Source organism: Macaca mulatta, chromosome 3 (assembly GCF_049350105.2).
Source record: "Macaca mulatta isolate MMU2019108-1 chromosome 3, T2T-MMU8v2.0, whole genome shotgun sequence".
NCBI classification, from domain to species: domain Eukaryota; kingdom Metazoa; phylum Chordata; class Mammalia; order Primates; family Cercopithecidae; genus Macaca; species Macaca mulatta.
In genome coordinates, this window is record NC_133408.1 from 194,957,110 (window position 1) to 194,982,334 (window position 25,225).

General features: G+C 42.8%; 1 protein-coding gene across 3 annotated transcripts in view; it reads right to left on the reverse strand.

The window, feature by feature from the left end:
* Positions 1 to 1,064: 1,064 nt before the first annotated feature.
* Positions 1,065 to 25,225, reverse strand: part of CNPY1 (canopy FGF signaling regulator 1) — a 73,034-nt gene continuing 48,873 nt past the window's right edge. For 2 of the 3 annotated variants that reach the window (XM_077995226.1, XM_077995225.1), the window contains 3 exons: positions 11,518 to 11,721; positions 9,634 to 9,730; positions 1,065 to 5,762 (listed from right to left, as the gene is read on the reverse strand). In XM_077995226.1, coding sequence (XP_077851352.1) covers positions 5,725 to 5,762; positions 9,634 to 9,730; positions 11,518 to 11,721 — 339 coding nt within the window. In that variant the 3' untranslated portion in view covers positions 1,065 to 5,724. Of the gene's footprint in view, positions 5,763 to 9,633; positions 9,731 to 11,517; positions 11,722 to 25,225 lie in introns of those variants that run through there. The other variant, NM_001193382.1, reaches the window with a different exon arrangement.

The following is a 25,225-nucleotide window of genomic DNA, read 5'->3' on the forward strand; positions in this document are numbered from 1 at the left end:
CTAGGTACAAATCAATGTGAGAATGAATGGGCAGGAAGCAGTAGGCTCACCCTCCTCCCAGAGATAAAGCTTTGTTTGAGCCTATGCTGTGGTGTCTGCTCCTTTGGGATCCACACTGGCAGGGTGAGGATAGCCTACGCTCAAGGGCATGGACTGCCCGGAGCAGGGATGCAGGACAGCCAGGGGATCCCGAGGCACAGATGCTGCAGCAGCCAGCCTGGGCTCTCTGCCCTCACTGCCTGTGCCCAGGGGCTCCGCCTGGGCCAGCCGGCCCTGGGCTAGGTCACCCAGCTGGCCTGTGCAGGGCCCAAGTTGGGGCCTCTGCGCCTGCTGCCGCCTGGGCTGAGGCATAAGGCCAATGGTACCTTACTTAACACTGCCGTGCACAGGAGAACACACCCCTGGTCTGTTAACGAATCACCAGTTACTAGAAGGGAAGCACAAGAACTAGAGATGCTATCGTTTTCTTGGACTTGAGACTCAGTTATCAGGTACAAAGGAAAGCATTTCTTAACAACAACAAAAAAACCAAACGTGTTTCTTTCTGAAGCCCCAGTGCATCACACCGGTTAGGAAGGCAGAGCAGCATCTTTTACTGGGCTTTTGTTTCAGAAGGGGATTTGCTGCAATCAGCCCTCTCTTCCAACCTCGACACAGCCATCTTTCTACAGCGGGAGCTTGCCATAGGGCCAGTGCATGCTCAAGAAAATGGCTGGGATTTTTGCAGTTTGGAAAGAGAGAGCCACACCACATCCATGGGCACACACGAGCTCCACCAGGCACAGCTGACCCAGATCCCTGGAATCGAGTGAGGATTTCCAGTGGGGCTTCCACTCTCGAAATTGGTCAAGGTGTCAGCATCCACAGCATATGCAAAACTGAGCTAACCTGCAACATTTTCTGTTTATCATTTAGGGGCATTGCTTCAAAACATGCACGCACCCGTGACCCTTTAATCTTAGGGCCTTAATATTTCATCATGGCTTTGATTGCATATAAAAGCGATTCAAGGGTATATTTTTACCTGAAGGTCTAATAATTTAGTAACACTTGTTGAAGCCACATTTGTATTAGATTTCACTCTGTTTTAATACCACATTGCTTTACATAGGGTCCATTTTTAATAAGGACCAAATAGTCTATTTTTTGGTTCTCCGCTTTCTTCTGTAAACCACAGGGCATGAAGGTGCTTCATCAGCGCCCTTTGATGAAGAACAACAGAGCCATGAAGATTACTTCTATCAAACAATGAAAATCACCTGATTGAAATCTTCTCTCTCTCTGTTGACAACGGTGTCGTCTCGTGGATTACAGTCACCTTTTATCGGCCAATATCAGAGAATACGCTGTAGAGAAATTCCCACTTATTCAGAAAGCTGCTATGAGGCAAACCCTTAATATAAAACGTCAGGAGTACAGTCTAACTTTTCAGGTGCCGACCTTGTTATTCCTAAAGTCTGAGACAGCTATTCTTGTTTTTCCTAAAGTTTGAGACAGCTATTCACATTCTTACTTACAGTATACCGGATCTTTCTGAGCCCTGGCCATGCTTAATCAGCTGACCCTGGGCATCCGATGCTTCAGTACATAACCTGCCTTCCCTAGACGCTGGTGTGTTAACAATCCCAAAAGGAGAAGAAAGTTACTGGAGCCCTTATCAGCTCCATGGGAAGGCCATGTCCCTCTGGGTCACATCTTGGATTCACTAAGCTCATGATTTGCGAACTTCCCCCTGCCCTGTGGTTTTGAGGGAGCAGGACTCTCTATCAAACTGCCCACCTTACTGTGTTGGGCTTTTACTCTGTGCTACTATGCTTTAGAGGGAAATTGTTTAATCTGTGGTTTACTGAAATCCGTGTTCCATATAGTGACACACCCTATAAGATTCTATGCTAGTTCCAGTGCAGCCTCATGGCATTTTTGTTTTCCAGCAACTTCATAATAGATTAAATATGTTTTACGAATATCTTACCGTGGTAGAGGGTAGAATCTTTTTTACGTCCACTGTAATTTTTTTTTCTTTCATGAAAATCTGGAGATAATTCTCCAAGATACGGAGCACAGGAATGTTTCTTTAATTAAGGAATTAAAAAAAATAAAGACCTTATTTTTTCCCTGAGAGCTCCACACTGGAAATTTGAAGCTCTAGCCGATCTCCCTGTGTCCTCTCTATTATGTATGTCCGTGTCTGTGTGCTTGTAGGCATGTATCTACACTTCCATGTTTCTATCTATCTGTTTATCTCTTTATCCATCCCTCTATTTTTGGACTTTCCTGAAGAATCCAGAAGGGAGAGAGCTATAGGTGACATCCAAGACTCTTCTTCCACAAACTGTCCTTCTGAAGCAAAGCCCCACGTTTCTGGTGATGACCCCACAAGTGAACGAGCCAATATTATACTAAATCTCATCACCAGCTCCTGCCCTTGGAGCAGATCGTGAAAAGTGGGCTACAAAGAGCAGAGCCTCTCTCCTCAGCAAACACACGTTTAGGGGAAGGGGCAACAAGTTAAACTTCGTGTGAGAGCAATATCATTTACTGTATCTCTCCCCAGGTCATGTAAGGGCAATACATTTTTACGACTTCCATAATTCCATGTCAGTTACTGCATTTGATCTTTTTATCCACTTGGTTTCTTGGTCTAAAAGCAACTAATCTGAGGAATTTAAGCAACGTATAAAGGGGAGTTAAATTACAGCTAGGGAATCATAATAAAAACACACTTGTATCTCACAGGGACATTCATAGTGTGATGGTTTCGTATCATTGTTAATTGCGTCTTGGTATCAAACTATACAATATCCTATTGCGTGAGCTTCAGCACATTTAAGATTACCTCACAGACTTGTACCAAGTTTTAAAACAGACCGCAAAATCACATCAAAGAATGACTTTTCTCATATTCCATGACCATCTGAATTTTAAGCTTGATATATAGTTTATCATTTTTTATTTAGATAAAGTGATTACGTATGTGAATAAATATCAACCTAAGCCGAGAAACAGATAAAAAAGCACAGCCAGCTATTGACTCTATTTTTTTAGGGTTGTCTTAGTAAATAAAGTATTGATCTTTCCCGTTTGGGACTTCAGCACAATCCCACTCTCCACTCCTCAGCAAAACGGATTCATTGTCCTTGGCTTGTTCTTAGCAAATAGTAATCCACATCACAAAAAATAAACTGGGCATCTCAGCCAATTTGGTCTTTTTTTTTTTTATGAGAACAGGTTCACACGTCTTCATGGAGACCCAAACCAACCATCTCATAAGACAACAATCTGAAACCGTCCAGCCTCAAATAGGTCTTCTCTCCTCATTATTTTAATAGGCATTACACACCCTACCCTGTGTTTTTGCAGGGATTTTTTTTGGACATGGAATTAGGTCGCTTTTCATCAACTCTGAGAAACTTTTCTCTCACAGCATAACATTGCCTTGTTTCTTTTATTTTGTTTTTGTTTCCTCCCCATGACTTGTTTTTATTTCGGTTTTGGTCAATAAATGTGACTTACAAGGCACCGAGGTGGCTAGAAGGATGCTAAAGTGAGTAGCTACTCTATCTCATTGTTCATGAGCAAAAGCAGCACCACCTAACAGTGACCCACAGGGAAACCTAAGACTTCCTGCAACCATGAGAAATCCAGTGGTTTGTGCGTTATCACTCAAATACAGGTTTAATCAGTAACTTCGTAAGCTACAAATATTTACATGAGTTTAGCAAGTTTGATCTGGAAAAAAATTCTAGAAAGAAAAAATACACAAGTCATGAGATATTAAAAATTTGCAAGACACAAGACTATTTTTAATGGGAAATCCAAGAAAAAACCTGAAATGCCATATTTAGCAAAACCTTAGCTATTCGCTGTAAGTCAAGGTTCCTGGCCCTCTATATTCAAAGCAAAGCATCACTGTCAAAGAAAGGCACCCCTCAGTGACAGGAGGTGCACCTCCCCGTGTCCGTTTAGTCACAAACAGGAGTCCACATTTTCTTAATTTCTATAATTAGTGTTAGTATTGTCTACATTTGAGAATTTTTAATGATGATCAATGAGAGTATGAAAACAAATTTGGCAACACTTCTACAATTACAACTGTTAACATTTTTCAGTGAAGCTTTACTTAGAGTCACAGTTCCCACCATGTTCCTGTGAAGGTCACCAGGTTTTTGGGAATAATTTTCCTGTTTAGTGCATTTCCCAAGAAAACCCAAGTTAGGAGAATGTTCCTGATTTACTACTTTAAATGCCAAATTAACCTTAACTAGGTACATTTAAATAAAGCTATAGGGACTACGTTTTAAATAACAATTGTCCTACCCTACTGGAAAATAGTGTTAATTATTATTCAGTTCTATTTCCATCCTGTGTCAGCTAGAGTGCGAGTTCATTGGCTTATGTAAGGAGCCATCATACTTAAGCAGCTACAGACAAGACCAAAAAAAAAGCACCCAAATAATTAAGTGATATTAACTCACTAACTTTTAATCAGAGTTGAGGTGGGGAGGGGGCATGGAAAGCCCTTTCCCTTAGCTTTGTTAAATTTTCCTAAATATAAGGATTGTTTCCTGCTGAAGAGTCAGGAGAATGATTTAAACACATAATGTGCTTTTTAAGCAACTGAGTAATAATATGGCAAAGAGTTTTAGGTCTTCTGGGCAGAATGTGTAGCATCCTACCCACTTGATTGTCACCAAAGACAATGAGAATCTCTTTGTAGAAACTGGTGTAGACTATACCCTGACATTTTTCATCATTAAAGTCAGATTCCATTGAATGCAAATTTAACAGAGATAAATAAATTTCCGGGAGTGATTGTTACTAGACTTTGTATATTAAGTGTGGTCAAAGGATAATTTCCCACCAGGTCCCAACTCTCTTTCCATTCCTGTAGAAGAATGGAAGATTATTTAGTAGTAAACTCAACACACTAAATGTGAGCCAAAAAAATTTAAAAAAATAAAAAAACTTTAGAAGAAAAACAAACAAACCAGAAGAGTTTGGAGTAAAACAAAACACAATCACTAGCGTCATCTTTTAACACATGATGCAATAATAATTCAACTTTCTAAACCATTTAAACTCAGATTGGTGCTTGAGAGGCCAATATAATTATTGTTTACTATAAATTAAAGCATTCATTAGTTTTTACACACTCCACTAAATTTTAGAGATGAATTTTTAAACTTGTGATTTCTAAAAATTTAAATTTCATTCCTGACAAAAAGTGAGTTTGTTTCTTTCATCAATAGCCATATCTCACCCAGAAGACCACATTTTGAATTTGTTGCCATGTATTTCCTTAAATTTATAGGCAATCAAGTATTTGAGAATTCAAATTCAGTTCTTATCAGATAGCTACTGCACTTGTATACGTGCACATACACTGTTATAAAATAAACAGCATACATTATGAAATCCCTATTTTGTTTATGAAATGTCTTCACTTTTTCCCCCATACAGAATTAAATTCTTTCTTGTCAAGCTTGATTCATCAAAATCTGCAAAGGTTAAATTAAGTTTCATGTACTCCTCAGCTTCACCTATTAAAAAACTCAGGGTTTGTCATGATGTCAAACAACAGATTTTCAAAATAAATCATAAACGGAGACAAACATGGTATGAGACAAAATTTCTTATCATGAAAGATAACATGCAAACATAAAATGCAGACATTGACCTTTGGGTGTGACTTTACTCCTCTCTACAACTAGCAGCACGGCACTCCTAGAGCTCAGTATGATTAGCAGAAGTTTCACACAGATCTGGAAAAAAAAAATTAGATAGCATCACTATTACTTTAGACACCAGCCCATTAAGTCATTTTCATTATGCAAAAACGACGTTCTGGTGGAAGCATATTTTTAAAACTTTTATTATGGAAATTTTCCCAAAATGTTATTATAGAAATTACCCCAAAGCAGAAAGAAAGGTATAATCTATTCCCCTGCACCCCAAACTCAACTTCAACAAAGATCAACACTGCTGTTCTTGCCTCATATTCCAGTCTTTTTTGGCTGGAGGATTTTAAAGCAAGGCCAAGATATTGTGTCATTTCACCCATGGCTCCACTCAGAGATATTTCACAGCTTGTAAGGGGCACAGGACATCTGGCGTTTAACCCAAGGACCACAGCAGCAACTAGATACTTTGGTAATACTACTTTTCCAATTGGAAGCAATTAATGCAAACTTTATTGAAAAAGGCTATGGATTACTTTAGCTACATAACTTTAAAAAAATATGCTCGCCTTTGAAAGTAATTATTTCACGTATTAGAATTTAACATTTCCATTAGTGTTGAGAAGTCTACATAAAAAGGGAAAAATATTTTACTTTAAATGTAGGCTCAACATTTCTAGATACATGATCTCATCTTCATACGCTGCATTCAAAATTGTTATGGGGCAAATTCATCAGTGATGATGCTTTTAAATGTTAAGTTTGATATGGAAGCAGAAGTGATACATACAGAATATATTTGTGTATTTATTTATGCCATCACATACTCTATTTAACAAATACTTCCATGAGTATTAGAAGATCCATTCATTTCTAAGCTACAGTACTCTGTTCCATACCTTGAGTGGCAAAGAGCTGCACTTTTCATCACAACCCTATAGCACATTAAGATTTTAATCATTTTGACTCCAAGACATCAAAATGACATTCTAGAGAAGTCTGGGCTATATGCCCCAAGATATTCCACCAAGAACATCTAATGAACTTGCCTTTATTTCTTGCCTAGGAAAAAAAGAGATTATCTGAGGAATAACCCCTTATTATTACTCTGTCTCACACTCCAAAAACCGAGTACATTTGATGACTTTTATTCTATCCAGTATATAAACTGCAGTGGCAGCCACAGATTCACTTGTAATCCTATAACCTTTCATTGAGATTTTTTTCACTCATCAAAAAAATGACACACAATGTTTATGAAAATCTCAGTGATGTGTTATATTTTCATCCAAACACAATCATCTTAAATCTGACATATATATTTTCTCCATTCTTCCCCACTTATTTTTGTGTATGGGTGAATGTTAGAACTTCAATATTTGGAAGAGTCTGTGAACATGCCCTTACTGGCCAACATGTGATTATTATAAATAAAGTGAAATAATTTGCATTAAGAAGAAAAAAAGTGAAACTCTTATATAAACAAGATGTATGTAAAGTGTAGAAAGGAACTAAACTTTCAATAAAACCTCTAATTCTACCAATGTCTATTTTCTAAATATTTATCTTCCTAAAAGCAGCGTGTGAATATTTTAATAGCATAGTGTCTTTGCACTTAGTATACACTCAGTAAATAGTTATTGCTTAATGTGCAGTTCCACATCCTCCAAAACACACACACACGCACACACACACAGAGTCACATCTTTAAGACACTGTTTAAACTCTAGAGAATCTATCACAGCAAAGCTGTAGTGCTAGATCACAGGGCAAAGTATCGCCTTCACAAAGCAGAGTGTGACTGTCATATTTTGGTTGTAAAGTGGCTGTCCTTGTGTTTTCGATTAGGCACCAGTGCATCTGGAGTTTTCTACTATACGAACATCTCATCCTTCAGTTGTCTGAAACCATCCTCATGTGTTAAGATGCATGAATTCTCTGTTGCTTTAGTCGCTTATCACAGTTTTTATCATTGACGTGTTGCTTGAGCTTTTTCTATCAAAAATTGTTCAGTTTGAAGAAACTCTCTTCCTTGTTATTGTGGTATTAACTCACTTCAACAGCAGGGCTTTTCGAGTAGGTGGGAGAAGTCTAGTCCCTTTCTAGGAGTAATTTATTCTCGGTTTTTAACTTATGAGTGGTTCAGAACATCCATAAATATGTTTCAGGAAGAAACGTTACCTGAAAGGACTCACCCTGTTTCACTACGTTGTGGTTCAATGATGGCTTGCACCTTTGAGTATCTTTCACACCTTTTACTTCCAACACTGCTGTTCATAGTGGTAAGGACTTAATCAGTGTTTTAAAAATCAAATGCCAATTAAGAATTATCTAATCAGGTTTCATTTTATCCTTGCAAAATTGCACCTATCTTAGGTTTATTCTTTAGGCTTGCATTTTCCCAAGGTTAGTGTTAATTTTTATTCCAATTATAAATAGGCAGAAGGAATGAAGAAAGGTAGTTAAGATTATTGAAATTAAGTCAAATTGACAAACTTGGGAGTAGTCTTTCCCCAGGATATTATTATTCGGGGTGACCACTGCTGGGACTAGTTACTGGAACCCTCTCTAGTCCTCCTGGAGCATCTGAGAGAGGGCCCATGTAGCAGTGGATCTGCGTTTGTCATAGACCACGTCCTTTATGAGGAAAAAATCGGAAAATCAACATTTCAAATATTGTTCATCACATTTTTGCTTATATCTGAATGCCTACATACATCTCTGAATTGTTTTAAACACTTTAAAAACATTTTCTGTGGGAAGTTGTGGCTATGGACATCACACATTTCTATAGTATATCTCCAACATCAAAGAAAACTACGCCAAATGCCTGAATAATCCTGACTACATCGTCTCACTGTATTCTTTTGCAAGCTTCATTAAAACTGGATTTTAAACAGGAAACAACCCAATTATCTACTCAGAGTAAAAAAAAAAAAACTTTACTTGTTCTGTTAATGGGGGATTTGTGTACTTCTTGTTTAATGGCTTTTGATGACATGAATATTTATCTACAAATATGCAGTAGCTGTTATTTTAAGGACTTTGGCACTACATTTGATATAATGGATGTAGGTGTATTCTATACTTTACTGTAAACAACTGCTGAATGCTAATTGTCTCAAACTTCCACATTGTTTGAAAGTACCCCACTGGCTTTAAGTCATTGTCTTCATATCTACTCACTCATTTCTTCCCAAAGATATCCAAAAAGAATGCACAACTGTGTACTCCATTCTTATAAATGTATTAAACAAGCATCCAAGTTAGGGGACTAGAAGGTCTACGTACAGCCAACAGAGTGGAGAGTCAGTGACCACTTTCAACTCTGTATGTTATAAATACAATTCTGCTAATTTTTTCCAGCTTCTGAGTGTGTGGATATGCTTAAGAATTAACTTATTTTCCATCCTCTGAGCCAGAAAAAAAATTTTTTTAAGAAGTGGATACAGGAATGGAACCTGGAAAAAAAAAATCCAGCATCCCCCCCACCCAAACAAGCAAACAAAAAAAACTTTAGAAAGTTCTTACAAAACAAAAATCGCACCTTCTGCTGGTGTAGCAAATACTCAAGCCATGAAGTGAGGGTCTCCTTCCCTGGTCCAGTATGGAAAAATCCTCTCTCTCAAAGTTCTTAAAAAGAAAGTACTTTGGAGTCTTCTAATGCTGAACAAGAATTTTCTCCTTAACAACTGGAAATCAAGAATGTTTGAATTCACTTAACATGTAGAGGAAAGAAAGTAGAAAGAGGAAGGCCACACAGCCCTGTGGTTTCTGTTTATCTGTTTTCTCTCACATGCTGTTGTTTCTGATTCAGCGGAGACGGGGGATCCTGTGTCAGAGCTGTGGGTCGCAGAGAGGCAGCGAGGCTCGGTCTGCAAACAAGACGCTGCAAGGCTGAGTGAGAGACAGAGGGTGTGGGAGCAGCGAGTACATGTTACATCAGACACAGTACCTGATTTTTCACTGCACAGCTTGTCAGCTAGATAGTGTGCCTCCTGGGCGATAAGTGAGAATATTTCATCTTCATACTCTTCTATTATAGTTTCACACTGCAGAAACATAATAACAACATATGTGGATAGACGCACACTGGCGGGGCACTTTGTTAGGAAGGACTTTGCAACAATTTATTAGCTACACATAGGAAATCATGTAACCAAGGTGGTCCATTTTTATTAGCCCTTTTGGTTTAATACATCATTGCATTGGATTAACCCTCTTCCCAGAATGTTAATTGCATCATTTTCCTGGGGCTTAAGTACATGATGAGTTGTGTTGGAAGATGTGGGAGGCTGAGGAAGGAACATCATTCTTTGCATGTTTCACTTCCTTAAATTGGAATGGAAGCCATAGGAAGAAACGGGCCTCCCATTTAAGGCGCTGAAAAGTCTAACGGTTTTTAAATTCCAAAAAAAATATTAAAAGACCACAGTTCCTCGAAATGGTTAAACCAGTTTCCTTCAGATTTAACATAAAAATCCATTTTGTGGCTTGAAAGTGTGAAAACAATTAAGACTTCTCAGCAATCAAAACAAACTCATCTTCAGTTTCACTGTGGAGAACACACCTGACAGTCACTTCGGGAAGTGTCTTTTCATACTATTTAGAGATCCATCCAAAATTTCACTTCACTAAAAAAGAAGAAAAACAAAACAAAACAAAACAAAAAACCCTGACCTTTCAGAGAAGAGGGTGCTCAAATATGCCCCCGCATTTGATAATCTTAAATTCTAACTGAAGTATGTTTCTTTGTTAAAGAACTACCAGGTTATACTTTTAGGAGCTGTGAAGTTACCCAACGGTATTCACTAGAGACTTGTAAATCATTTTCTGAGTTCATTAAGCAAGACTCTAAAAATTTTTAATGGCATTTTAAAAGATTTAAATTTCACAGGTTTTGCCTATTTAAAACCTGTGAAATACAAACGCACTTATTCATTGCCATTCTTATTCTGTGGTACTTTTAACCCTGATAATTGCCTTTACTTTCTAATTAAAATAAAATCTTTAAAAATCGGCTAAAGCCCTTATTTCAAGGATCCAGCAGGCCTGATATTCTGGCCAATGTGTGAACTTAATAATACATTTTTAAAAATAGGACTGCCCATCACTTTGTCTGATTCAACAGCATTGACTAAAGTGAAATATATTGCAATGTACTTTGCCAAGCATATTCTAGCAAGCCAGAGACTACCATTCATGAAAAATCAACATTATACTGGAAGGAAATTTGACATCAAGCCCACTATCATACCTAAGCCTTTGTTTAACTTAGCTTGGGCTAGAATACTTGAATTAACTCAGGATACAATTCTCCCTCCTCTGTGAAGCCTTAGAAAAAAAGAGATGGTTGCATCACTCTCCCTCTAGCATTTGGTTGTAAATATTTGAAAGCGACATTCGTTTTAATTTGGCTTTTAACCTGGAAACCACAGCCCCTGATTCCTTACGTGGAAACCTGTGAGAGAACCTTCCTCGCACCAGCACGGAGACCACTCCGGAGTCCCTACACAAATGTTTTAAGCAAAACATTGTGCAAAACTGTGTCTTCAAGTCCCCAGGATTTGTGAACAGCACCTTCCATAAAGTATCACTGAAACGTGTCCATTGATCACCACAAATTGCCACAACCCCTTAGGGTCTCAAAAGTCAAGTTACCAAATGTATAGTGAGCACTTAAGCAGCAAGATAACAAAGTCAGCAGGTGACATTTTAATGTGCATTGTGATGTTCCATATCTTGAAACTCAACTACAACAAGAGTAGTAAACAACAAAAAAGAGTTCCAAAAACACGTTTCTGGATCATACGATTCATCTGCAAGGAAGAGAGCTTACCGCAAATTTCAAAGGTCTGTAAGCATCAGAATAAAAATATAATTTTTTAAATTCTTGGTATATTCTGTCTCCTTTCCTAGGAGCAAATCTCTTGAAAGTTCTCTCCTTCGTCACAGGGTCTTCCTCAAGCTTGTAGTCGTTCATTCGCTCACAGACTTTCTCCAAAAGGTCCGTTAGGAACGCCTCCGACTGGGCTAGGGGGATCTAAGAAGAAAGACAGGGCGAGGAAACTTGTCTTAATGTTAATGTTACTTCAAAGACCTTCCGGCGAGTCCACATGGAAACGCCACACTCTCCATGAATGCAAACGTGTGCCACTTCCCCAGCACAGACACAGTAGACGGTACCGTAGACTGTTATTACAATGTAACAACAACCTGCTTTACATCATTACGGGGTTAGCGTAAATTCTAGCTTTTAAAAAGTGCATATATTTCAAAGTGTACAGAAAAAAATACATTCAAACTGGAAACTATACCTCTACATAGAATCATGTTTAGAAGTCACTGAGCATGTAGCAAAAAGCATGACGCATAGAAAATGGCAGTTATTATCCATCTACTTGTCAGACAGAGAGGAGAGAGAGAGGAGGGGGAGAGACACAGAGAGAGGGAGAGAGAGAAGGAGGGAGAGACAGAGAGAGGGAGGGAGAGAGAGGGAGAGAGAGCGCGCGCTCAGCTGGCTGCAGACCCCCTTAGTCGGGGAGAAGTTGAGGAGGCCCAAAGTCTGGCCCACCCCGGGGCTGCCCTTGGCTGCGCGTCCCCCGCGCTGCAGCCGCGCGATGGCCCGGGCTGGGGTGGACGCGGGGCTGGGAGAGGAAGGGGCTCACGGACGGGAGCCCCATCTCCCAGGCGGGCTCCTGGGCTGCTTTCTTTGGGAACAGCTGGTGCACGTCCCCGCTCGCCCCTCTCCCTCCGGAATTCGGCGAGGATTCAGCTGGACCCTTTGGCCACCACCTCCGCCCCGGGCGCGGGTCAAAGAGCACCCCTCGCCCTTGGTAACGGAGACAAAACGTTCGGGGCCGTCTAGACAGGTCAAGGTGCAGGATGCGGCGTCCCCGCGGCTCCTTCCGGAAGGGGGCGTGGAGCCGCCAAGGGCGCCGGACCGCGCCGCAGCCCGCGGCCTTTGCGGGCTTTTTCCCTCTCCACCCTCTGCTGATCAAAGTAGGAAGTTTGCATGACAACCGCAGTGAAAGGGGCTGAATCACAAATGAACTCGATTTCTGCAGTGTTGATCTATCCAGCCTCCATTGTCCCCTTTCAGGCGCAGTATGAACCCTTCCGGTGCCAGCGACCGCGCTACATTCACAGGCGCGCTCGGGGCGCACAAAGGGTCTCCGCGCTTCACCGCCATCTGGCCACAAATCTCATCAGCGGCGCGGCGGCGTCCCCTTGAAAGCGCGGGCGGAGGGTGCGCCTGTGTTCTTTAGACCCAGGTTCCATTACAAACCGCCCCGCCTCGCCACCGGCGCCCCCCGTTTCAATAAGGAAGCCAGTTTGTCAAAACATTCTAAAAGAAACTTGGGAAGAGGACGCGCCAGAGAAATACAGCCGCCGATTAACTATCAGCTGCGCCTCCCCTGTGCACAGGTAACATCCCTCCTCCTCCCCCACGACTCCACTGGAGCTTGATTTTGAGCTGCTCTCAAGGCCCAAGCACTCGAATCGGAAGTCCAATAGCTTATGGACTATTTAATAGCATATACCACCACATGTATCTAATCACTCAAATGCCACGTTTTTAAAACTCACGAATGTTTTAATCTCTAAAAATGTCTGCCCTCAAAAACTGCAGCCTAAGCGGCTCAAAGTGCACATTTCAAACACAAGTTGCGTTCTACTTACGCTTTAATTATGCCGTTCATTAATTTTCATTGATTAAGTTGTAAAACATGCACACAATACGTAGATTAACAAACAAAACTGAAAATCTGTTTTATTAATTTACAGAAACAAATAATTAAACACATGCTAATCATTGGAAAAACTATAAAATGCAGAGGCAGATTTTAAAATGTAATTTAATCCGGACAGATCACTAGCGGAAAGATTATGGAGGTTTTCGTTTTCTGTGATGCATGTATTTTAAGTATTATTTCCTTAGCTGATACATATACAATATATTCATAGTAGCTTCTGGATGTCAACAGAGTAGCATTTTACCTGAAAGTGAAGAGTAGACTCTTTCATTAAAAAATATCTAACTGTAATCAAGAAATTCATTCTCTCGCTTCTTCCCTTCCTCCCTCCCCCCGTCTGGTTTCCCATCTGAAAAGTAAACATACTTGATGCTTGGGGGGATGGGGACAGAGCCAGGAGGCACTATGGTCTGATCGCCGGGGCTTTCAGAAACTTAGGCCTTTCTTCCATTAGAACACCAAACTCCATCCTAATACACCACCTAATTCATGTTGAGTAGAGACCACGCTGAAAACTAATTTTTCAATTCACAGAATATTGTGAGCTATTTGCAAAAATTGCTGAGCATATAAGTTTTGAGCAAAATTGTGATGCTTGTGTGGAAGGCCTTCCACAACTCACTTCTGCGGGCCATTTGATTCACTTCCTAGGCTGCACCTTTTGGAAACAGTTCCCCATGTTACAACTTTCCACCTCCCAGTGGATTGTTTTTATTTTGAAAGTGTAATTTGACCTGTTTGAATATACTACCGTTTTGCCTATTTTAACACAAATATGTTATGGCAAGGTGCAAACGTGTGAATTTCTATAATTTTGTCAGTCTATGAAGGTTGACTGGCTTTTTGATGTGATTCACTAGCCCTTTAAAGTAAACATCCTTTAAAACTAGAAAATGTTTGCTGGCAGCTAGCTCGGAGACACTACCTTATGATGTTGGTTAAAAAAAGGAAAGGGAAAACAGCCAGTGTGACACGAATGGAGCTCATTTTTGCAGAAGGTTAAGAAACATTTTGATCCTAAAATGCCAGAGCATCAATATTTTTGAGAAAATATTTAAGAAAAAGATGCTATGCATTACAGCTCTTTATACATTTATTCAAATGTACATGATTAGAGTTTAAAATGATTCTAAGCAGTTGAACTACGATGAGTACATTTAAAGACTGTTCACAGAATAACTGGGCTTCCCCCCTCCCACTTCAAAGTGTTTTGATTATAAGAGGCCAATAAGTATTGGGACAAGTGGAATAAAACGAAGTCTTTCTATACTGTGAAGATTTTGAATAGTACTTGTCAATAAAGCACCTCCTATTGTAATCTTAGGGAGCCTTGCTTCTGCCCTCCAAGGACTGTCTCAGAGATACTAACCTCATTAAAATATGAATGAGAAGGCCTGTGTATCCAGAGAAAACCCACGCACTGGCACAGTTTTCTTATCTGCCATTGCTTTTACATATGGACTTGTTTGGTACAAGTTATAAGTAGAAAAATGATCCATGATAATTTCATTGCTATCTTAGAGTACCCCAAGCACTCCAAGTAAATCCTAACTTTTCCTAAATTTTAAACCCACCTATAACTCTTAATCATACTTCCTAAATGTAGTGCCTATTTCTCCCCCTTTACGTTTCTTCTGACCTTGTGCTTGTTACGTGAGCAATGGAATGGGGGTGGGGGGATACCCACATCCCTACTTTAGAATGGAAAAAAGTACTTGAAAGTTCTGACTTTGACTTCTCTAGAAAACCGGAGCTAGGGAGTTTATTACAGACCGCTATGATAACGCTTTAATAACGGCCAATTACAGCATGCCTCCATGTTTGTTCATTACTGTGTCTCTGTTAATCTTGTAGTAAATTTCTTGCTTGATAGCTGTCACAATCAGCAGGAATACAATTATGTTACAGTGGAAACTGTCGTTGTAGTATATCTGTCTCTGCCATTACACTGACAACCTCCAATAAATTTCACTCATCTTTATCGTTATTTTGGAGTGTCCTTCAGATATGAAACCAGTACTTAACCTGCTTAGTGACTGATAATTAATTTCACATTGTAGCAAAGATTTTCTTTCTGGAGGTTTAGTTAATGTAAAATTTTAATTGCATTGTAGCAATATTGCATCTAGTTTAATCACTAACTTTTCATCCATAAAAATTGAAATCACTGCTGATATTAGTTAAAAGTCAATATTTAGAAGTGAAAATTCAAAGCTCCTTTGCTCTAGGCTACAACAGGGGAAGCATGAATTCAGAAACTCTTGTAAGCTGATGAGATATATAATTAGCTTTTATGTTAATTGACTGCTATGAGTTTGTTGTATGACACTTCTTCATATAATATGCAAATAGCATTGACTGTTTAGTTTTATTAGACAATATAATTAGAAATCTAAAGGCGCTCATTTCGATGAGGAATAATAAAGGCTGATACATTTCCAGTGTTCTGCATATCAGAAACAAATGAATTGCATCTGGACGTAATAAGAGAGGTTTTAGCTAGACATTATTTAGGGAGCCAAAACCACATATAACAGAATTAATAGGAGTGCTTCCAGCCGCCGTAAATTCCGTATTTAAACAGGTGAATTTGTGGTGTCCATAAGACCTTGGGGGGGAAACACAAATGTTTCAGCACAATTTGCCACAAATAATAGTGTACTTAATGAAAATAATACCTAAATGTTGCCTGCAATAATTAGAGTGAAATGAGTCATTCTTACTTAAAATAGTTTGCAAGTAAGTGTTCCTGTTCTTGTTACTCACAGACACTTACCAATAACATATATGCTTAGGTTTTTCAAAAAAAAAAAAAAGTAATAAAATAAGAACAACGTGATTTTGGGGGGATATTTTTCCAGAATTCTTTTTTTTATTTTTTATTTTTGGAGCTTATTTTCAACTTAACAGTGACCAAACAGAAAAAAAAGGAAAAGGCATAATACATCAACATTCATGATCTTTCCAAATGGGAATCATCTAACAATTTGATTCTTTATGAAATTAAAAAACACACTTTCCTTTTATTATTAAATGCAAAATTGGTACTAGCATTTGCTTTCCTATTTTAAAATGCATTCTGCCAGTTTAAAAAATAAACCCTTTAATTTTTGAACATTTTAGGGAGAATGAAAAGAAATACAATCTGTCACACGAAAAATACCATAAGCTTAACCTCTGTTAAAAAATCTTCTAAGCAAGGACTTTGGGCGCCCAATTCACACTGCACCTCTCGGCTGTGCCCTCCAGTGGGCACCGCTCAGAGGGCTCCTACTGGTTTCAAAAAACTCCTAAGAGGAGAAAGTGAGAGTACCTAAAAGGGCAGAGGTAACAATATTGCAGCATAAATGGAGCATGATGCGAATTTGTTCATTCGTTCAACAAATATTTACTGAACTCCGTCTAATGTCAGACAAATACACTTCTGTAATTCCAACGTTTAAAAAGAGGACCCTTCCGTGATTCTGCATAAAAATTAAAATAAAATTTTTGAAAAAGAACATGTGCCCAGTGGAAGTCCAATAAACATGAATTAATGATAATATAACCCTTTGTCATCAATTGAGCTAAACACTGAAATTCAATATCTGTTTCCTTATTTTACAGTTTTCCGCCCAACAAAGAGCTGCATGCTTCACCGTCCTGTTACTGAGAACATAATGGTTGATGAGTGATGATCTGTTTGGAACCACCTCTGCAAAACATTTCCCCAACCTAGAAAAGGGGAAAAGTCCTATTTTTGGAATCTGTTGGGGCATTTCCCAACTTGGCCTTCTGAATACGTGCAGGCATATGGCAAGACTTCCTTATAAAATGTTAGACGTCTGGCCGGGCGCGGTGGCTTACACATGTAATCCCAGCACTTTGGAAGGCCAAGATGGGTGCATCACCTGAGGTTGGGAGTTCGAGACCAGCCTGACCAACATGGAGAGATACCGTCTCTATTAAAAATACAAAATTAGCAAGGTGTGGTGGCACATACCTGTAATCCCAGCTACTCGGGAAGCTAAGGCGGGAGAATCGCTTGAACCCGCGAGGTGGAGGTTGTGTTGAGCTGAGATCGCGCCATTGCACTCCAGCCTGGGCAACAAGAGCAAAACTCTATCTCAAGAAATAAAATAAAATAATAAAATGTTCGATATCTAAGAGGAAAAAGGACAAATGAACTGGATGATGAGTCAGGAAATTCTGCATGCTTTATCTCACAGATGTGAAAGCACACACATACTGCACATACGCACACACCACGCCATGCATACAGGCACACAGATGTGTACACACACATGGATTATGCAGAAGGGGCCAGCTGGCTTCTGGCACGCAAACCAGAAAACATTGTATGGCTTCCGGGGAGGCAGAGACCACTGCAAGCAGAGGGGCTTCAAGGTTTCCTGACCCTCTGCTCTTCCTGACCTGTGGTCCCTGCACAGGGCCACACCTCAGGGGAGTCCCTGCTCATCTGGTCTCCACACCCTCGTCCTGGTCTCAAGCCCCACCCCCCAGGAACTCTTTCACATCCCAAGAACAGGCCTTGGTGATTCGAACAAGAGGCTGTTCCACCTCCCAGACCACCAGGCCATGTCTGAAGCCACACCTGGAGAGCTGCTGCAGGGCACTGGGCTTCCCCCATGGGAGATGCCTCACCCACTGAAACAGACATAGTTCACCTCCCCCATCCGAGGGACCTGGGGACTGCAGGGTGTCTGTGCATCCCAGATGCCCAAAGTGAGTCTCTGATGTCCAATCACAAACTGAGAGGGTGGAGGGAGAGACCAGGCTGCCTGAGGAGTCGACTAGAGGAAACGAGGGGATTCGGGGATTTCTGGGAGGTGTGTCTCTCGGCAGGTTTGTGCTGCTGACTAGGAATGCTGGGGAAAGGGAGAAGTCGTCTGGAACTGGGATGAAGTGAGGCCTTTCTGTAGTGGGGAGGGCAGAGCCTTTTTTCAATGAGCATTTATTTTCTGGTTCCCAGGGGCTAGAAAGACAGCTCTTTCTTTAAAAACATCTGTTAATGGAAAAAAGTAATACATCAATTGATTTCTTTAAAGCAAAAACAAAAAGAACAGAAGGGTAGAGTAAAAACGAAGGCTCATCCCTCCCCCAGACCCCTCAGGCCCCCAGCTCTCCTCCCCCGAGAAACATTCCAGGTGTGTGTCCACATGTGTGAGCACATGAACATCCACGCATGTCTGTGTCCCTCCTCCTCTTTGACACAGATTGAAGCACAACATGCACCCTGTTCAGCTGCTGCTGTGTCTTTGTCCTTTGATAGACCTCAGGGCTCAGAGGACTCATTCTGTGTCCAGGATTCGAAGGGACAAATGAGCTGGATGATGATTCATTCCCTGACCACTGACCATTCCCTGAAACAAGCGACTCAAAAGTCAAATCCACCCCCATAGGAGACAAGAGTTAAAGAATGCCGTCCAGCCGGAAGGCAGTTTCAGGTGGGGTGCTCCCAAGAGTTCTGAACGATGGCAGAATATGGCTAGAACATTTGTGAAAAATCAGTTATGTTGTTTCACTAACAGTGTTCGAGAAGTTTTTGGATAAAATTTACCTTAATCTATGCCAAAACAACAGTCTCAGTGAGAGAGGATGAGAGTTTTTAACCCCACTTCCCAAGTGCAGACCCCAGGGTTTCAGGGTTGGCCAGTGAGGAGTGGGCTGGCACAGGATGACAGCCAGAGCAGAACCGCGGGGACCTCAATAGAAACTCTCAGATGAGGAGGCTGAAGTATGATGAGGAACACGGTGTCCCCAAGGAGTCACAGGCTAAGCTGGACGGAAACCCACACAGAAGACTCTGACCCCAGCCTGGGGCACACCCAGTGCCTCTAGAATGCTTGGTCACCCAGTAGGAGCAACGCTTACCTCAGCTGACTGGGAAGCTGGGGATGGCCCAGCAGGAGTCTACTTCTTGGGGTCACAATGACTCAGACCCAGTGTGCCATATCCAGGAATGTTCTGGGCCCAGGGTGACACTCAGGCCATTCCCTTGGTCCTGCCTGGCCACCTTCTGTTCCCTCCTGGTGCCTCCTCGCCCTCCTAGATCCTCAGCAGCCCTCCTGGAAGCCCTTAGGTTGGGCTGAGCTGTCACGGGCATTGCCTCTGCTGGGCCAGCAGATGGGCTGAAACTGCTGTGATTGGCGTCTCCACCACCCTGGCCTTTAGCTGAAACATGGCTGCTGGTCCTTGGGGCATTCTATTTCCTAATCAACTTCTGCAGCAGCTGCTGCACGTACCATGCCTTCCACAAACGACCAAGTAGGGCCATAGCTGTGGGCTGAATCATGTCGCCAAAATCCATATGTTGAAGCCCTAAATCCCGGGACCTCAGAAGGGGACTGTATCTGGAGATAGGGACTTTGAAGACGGGATTAAGAGCAGATGAGGTCACTGGGGTGGTCAATGAGACTGTATCTGGAGATAGGATCTTTGAAGAGGGGATTAAGATCAGATCAGGTCATTGGAGTGGTCCCTTTTCAAATCTGACCTGTGTCCTTGCAGGAAGAGGACATTAGGAAACCGACATGCACAGACGGACAGCCATGTGAGGACGCAGAGGGAAGACGCCATCTACAAGCCAAGAAGAAGCCTCAGGGGAAACCAGGCCTGAGACACCTTGATCCTCCTAGGTTTCCAGCCTCCGGAGCCGTGCAAGAACGAATTTCCATTGTTAGGGGCTCCTGTGTGGGGGACTTGTTACGCAGCCGCGGCTGTATCCACAGTCACAGAGCGTGACATCCTCCTGCCTCAGACTCTGCTAGCTGCAGCCCACGCCCATGGATCTGAGCATTCACCAAGAACAGGTGACTCCACCTCCAGGAAGCCCGGACACCACGCAGAGGCGGCCAGCGGGTCCACCCCACACGCCGAGCAACACAAAGGTCCCTGCAGGGCTGCACCTGCATGCGCAAAAAATGGTTGGTCATCTGAATTTGCCCTGCAACACGGCAAAGTGGGGGCACGGGGTTCGGGGTCCGCCCAAACACCTGAATGCTAGCCTGGCTTCACTTTTATTCACTGGCCATGGGCGGGGACATTCACACATCTTCTTGTCTTCTAGTGTCCTCATCTGTGGAACCGGGGCGATGATATCTGCCGTAGTCAAGTAATTGGTTGGAAAATCCTTCAAAGCATTTGATGGGATACAGAAAGGTGCAGTGTTATTACTTTACCTCTGATAGCCATCATCGTCTTAGACACCTTTAAAATGACACGCATTGAAGCAGCACAGTGCACAGTGATTTCTGTCCTCTCCCTGCAGGCGGGGAGCAGGAGGAAGGACACCGTCCTGCATATGGCCCAGAAGCAAGGCCGACTGGTCCCTTCACACCAGTGTGCATTGAAGAGCTTTCCCGTGAAGCTCTTTCTGCCGAAACCCTTCTCCTCCCATCCTCTCAGGAACTGGGAGCTGCCAGGAGGGGTGGCCAGATCCACAGTGCTCAAAGTGTGGTCCAGGGACCAGTAGCATGGCTCCCGTGGGAGCTCATCAGTCATGCAGAGTCCCAGGTGATTTGTGTGCACAGCCAAGTGTGAGCAGTGCTGGTTTAGGAAGATGAGGAGGAAGAGGAAGATGGTAGCTACCTGGTGATTGTTTTGTGTTCTGCTTTTGTGCTTTATCTAGAAAGCATGCAGCAGAGATCGGAGGAAGGGCCATTTGGTCCAGAGAGACCCTGGTTCACAGGCTTGTCCTGTCCCACACAATGTTGGGATGAACTGAAGAAAATGTCTCCATTCTCAGACCCAAAAGGTGCAAAGACGGCACCTTTGGGAGAGCCAGGCACTCCCAGTGTCTTGAGTGCTGAATTTAGTAAGACACCGTATTGTGCATTCAAAAGCAATTAGATCTCTAGAATGAACTTTTCACTGGCACTCAAAAGAGAACCAAGGAAGCAGAGAAGGATGATAAATGGCATCTTAGTGGTTCCTGGCACCCGTCTTAAGAGTAAGATCTTTTACTACATTACAGGGCTGGACATTTTCTCAAAATTGTATAGATCCTTCGTGTCATTATTTTCTCCTGCATTTCTGGTCATCTGCAGCACACTCCCCAGGCGGGTGAGTGGTGTCCGAGGTCTCACCCTGCGGGACTGGGTTCCACTACTCAGGAACCGGCAGCCTGTTTGGGGGAATGCTCCTCCCATGCAGGCACACACCTGCCGGACCATCCAGGAAGAAAAAGGGGTTGTGTTTTCTCTGATCCACCAAATTCAGATCATTCTAGAGCGAAATCCAATTTCAGTTTAGAAATGGGTTTCAACACTTAACATTTCAGACACTGCATCTTCTCCTGGCTCCAACATTTTTCATCTTTTAAGAAATATCCAGTTTTGAATAGGCTGTGACCAGACCTGTCATCACTTCAGGTGGAGACAGGGCAGGTCATCAGCGAACACCTGGAGTGTTTGAAGAGGCCACCACACCCCAGGGGCCGGGGAAGGGGCGACCTGTGTCTTTCTGCTTGCCTAGTGGTTCCTGGATCCCAGGTCCATACCATCTTTGCCAGACTGGAAAGAATGGATGCAGGCTGGGTGTGGTGGCTCGTGCCTGTAAACCCGCACCAGAGAGGCCAAGACAGGAGGATCCCTTGACCTCTTGTTTGAGACTAGCCTGAGCAACATAGTGAGAGCTCATCTTTACAAAAAATGAACAAACTTAGCTGGGCATGGTGGTAAGCACCTGTGGTCCCAGCTACTTGGGAGGCTGAAGTGAGGGAATCACCTGAACCCAGGAGGTGGAGGCTGTAGTGGACCGACTTCGCACCATGGCACTCCTACCTGGTGATGGAACAAGGCCCTGTCTCAAAAACAAACACACAAACAAATAAATAAATAAGAAAGAAAGAAGAAAAATGAGTGCAAAGTATAAAGAACAGGTTGAATCCAAACCTGACCTGTTATCAGTGGCAAAAAAGAGACTATTAATATGTTAATACTGTTCTGGTCAAATAAAATCTTTTGTCTTGTTTGCCTATTTACTCAAGTAGTGAAATTCAAACCTGAAGGGAAGCAATGAACTCACAATCTTAGCATCCTGACAAATCGAAGTGTCTCTTTCCAGCCTTCACCCACATGTAGCTCTCATTCTCTTATCCTCCATCCCACATATTCACACTGAATTCAGACATTTCCGTGGTATTACACAGCCTCCATATCCATAGTTAGTGGTAACAGAGTGCTCAATAAGAATTCATAGCTTCTTGACTTTGGGACATTTGGGATATTGACAACATTTTAAAAATGGTCAATAACTCTGCTGTGAGGATTTCGGTATCCCTTTTTCCTGTAGAATTATTTTTGCGGAACATATTCCTAGATTTGGGGTAACTAGGTCGAAGGAGGTATATATTCCCATATGCTCATATTTCTGGTCGAGGAATGGAAGAGCATTCAGCTAAGACAGAGACATCCATAAAATAAGCTGCAAACCAAATCACGCTGTGAATTTCTGTAGTGGGCTCCCCTCTCGAAAGAGGAACAGGCAGCTCATCGTTTGGGATTCCTCTGAAACCTCTGGCTCTCGTTTATCCTGTCCACTTGGAGGCGAGAGCCCGTGGTAGAAGGACAGATGGTGTGAGCTTCATCGTGCCGGCTGAGAGGACCCACAGGTGGTCCCAGGGTATTTCTTAGCGCCTGCTGGGAGTGACCACTCTGCACAAGGGCCCTGCTGGACATGAAGACACAGCTGTGGACAAAGTGAAGGGCTCCCTGTCCTCCCAGCATTTGTGGTCTGGGTCTGAAGTCGCCGGGCGGCAGCTTCCCTCTTATACAGAGTCCCTGGGCCGCCGCCTTGTTTATGTACAGTTGTCTCTTTTCCTTTTTTCTCTTTATTTTTATTTTTTTGAGACAGTTTCACTCTTGTCACCCAGGCTGGAGTGTAATGGTGCGATCTTGGCTCACTGCAACCTCCGCCTCCCCAGTTCAAGCGATTCTCATGCCTCAGCCTCCCGAGTAGCTGGGATTACAGCAGTTGTCTCTTTTAAGTCCTTCATGTCATGTGTTTCCATTTTGGCCCCTGCTGATTTTTTAAAAAGTAGATAGATGTGAGATAATTTTGTTCCATTTGAACAAAACGTTTTCACTATTTAAAAATTAATAATCTCGAGATTACATTAAATGTCTTCCCTCTTGACACTGTGTGCATTTGGCTAAAGGTTATCTTTATGTTCGTTGATACCCACCTCTTGAAAGAGGGTTATGTTTCTAAATCTGGGGTATGAAACATTCCCCTTTGGCCGGGCGAGGGGGCTCACGCCTATAATCCAAGTACTTTGGGAGGCCAAGGCAGGCGGATCACTTGAGGTCAGGAGTTCAATACGAGCCTGGCCAACACAGCAAAACCCCACATCCACTAAAAATATAAAAATTAGCCGGGCGTGGTGGCACACATCTGTAATCCCAGCTATTTGCAAGGCTGAGGCGTGAGAATGAAAAAAAAAAAAAAAAGAAAAGAAAAGAAAGAAGGAAGGAAGGAAGGAAGGAAGGAAGGAAGGAAGGAAGGAAGGCTGGCTGGCTGGCTGGCTCCCCCTCCGAAGCTCCTGAAGAGAAGAAATCTTAGTCCCATATTCTTCCAGGCCCAAGAATCCTTGGCTGAGGGTGGAGCAAGCTTTCCAGGAAAGTCGCAGATGGGACTCTGTGATTGCAGAGATCACATGCACTCCGTAAACTCCACCCAGGAGCTCTGTGCGAAGGACTGACATGAACAAAAACAAGTGGTGTTTCTAATGGGCAGGACCAGGTTTCTTTACATGCAGGCGACCCAAGAATGGCAAAGAACCCCCCGGAGTAGAAAGTCTAGTGCACGCCACAAAGCCAAACGCTGAGATCCGCTTGCTTGCTCATGGCCCCTGAGCACCCCCTCTGCTCCAGGGTCCTGCTGGACATGCAGATACAGCAGTGGACAAAGTGAAGGGCTCCCTGTCCTCCCAGCATTTGTGGTCTGGGCCTGAAATCACCGGGCGGCAGCCTCCCTCTTATACAGAGTCCCTGGGCTGGCGCCTTGCTTATGTACAGCCCGTGAGCTGAGATTGGTTTTTACATTTATAAAGGATTGAAAAAAGGTCAAAAGAATAATATTTAATGACACACGAAAATGATATGAAATGCAAATTGCACTGTCCATACATAAAGTTTCGTGGGACACAGCTGCGCCCACATTTGCATACTGTCCCCAACTGAGCCGAGTGGTGGCAGGCGCCCAGCATCCAGCACCCTGAGCTCTGGACTGTGTTTACAGAAGATGCTTGCCAGGTTCCAGCATGCCAGCGTCACGTCAGGGGCCTTGCACCTGCAGTTTGCAACCTGCGTCCTGCCCTGTGGCTGACGTCACCCTACCTCCGCAAGGGCAGGTCCCCAGCTGCTCATGCCCCTGCCAAATCGTCGTCTTTTCTCTGGAGGCCAACGGCATTTTCCTCCTACTGGGCACAACCGAGGTTCCTCTAGACATGCCAAACACGCATGTGCGCATGTGCCCACATGCATCCACACACACAGCTGTGGCACCAACTGGAGAGTCGGGCTGCGCTCACCCAGGCACTGCATCTTCTACCTGTTGGCTTTGACTGAGGATGCCTTCTGGGCCAGGAGCCATGAACGGGGCTTTGCAGATAGAGGTGCCGTCCTCTGTGACAGCCTGGCGGGGTGGGTATCGCTACCGCATGTTGTAGGCCAGGAAACTGAGGCCCTGAGACACACTTCAAAGTGGGGGAGGCCGAGGGTGTGACTGACACACCAGGCCATGTCTCTGCCTATGCCACCATGTGGTGCACACTCTGTAAGTGCCCGT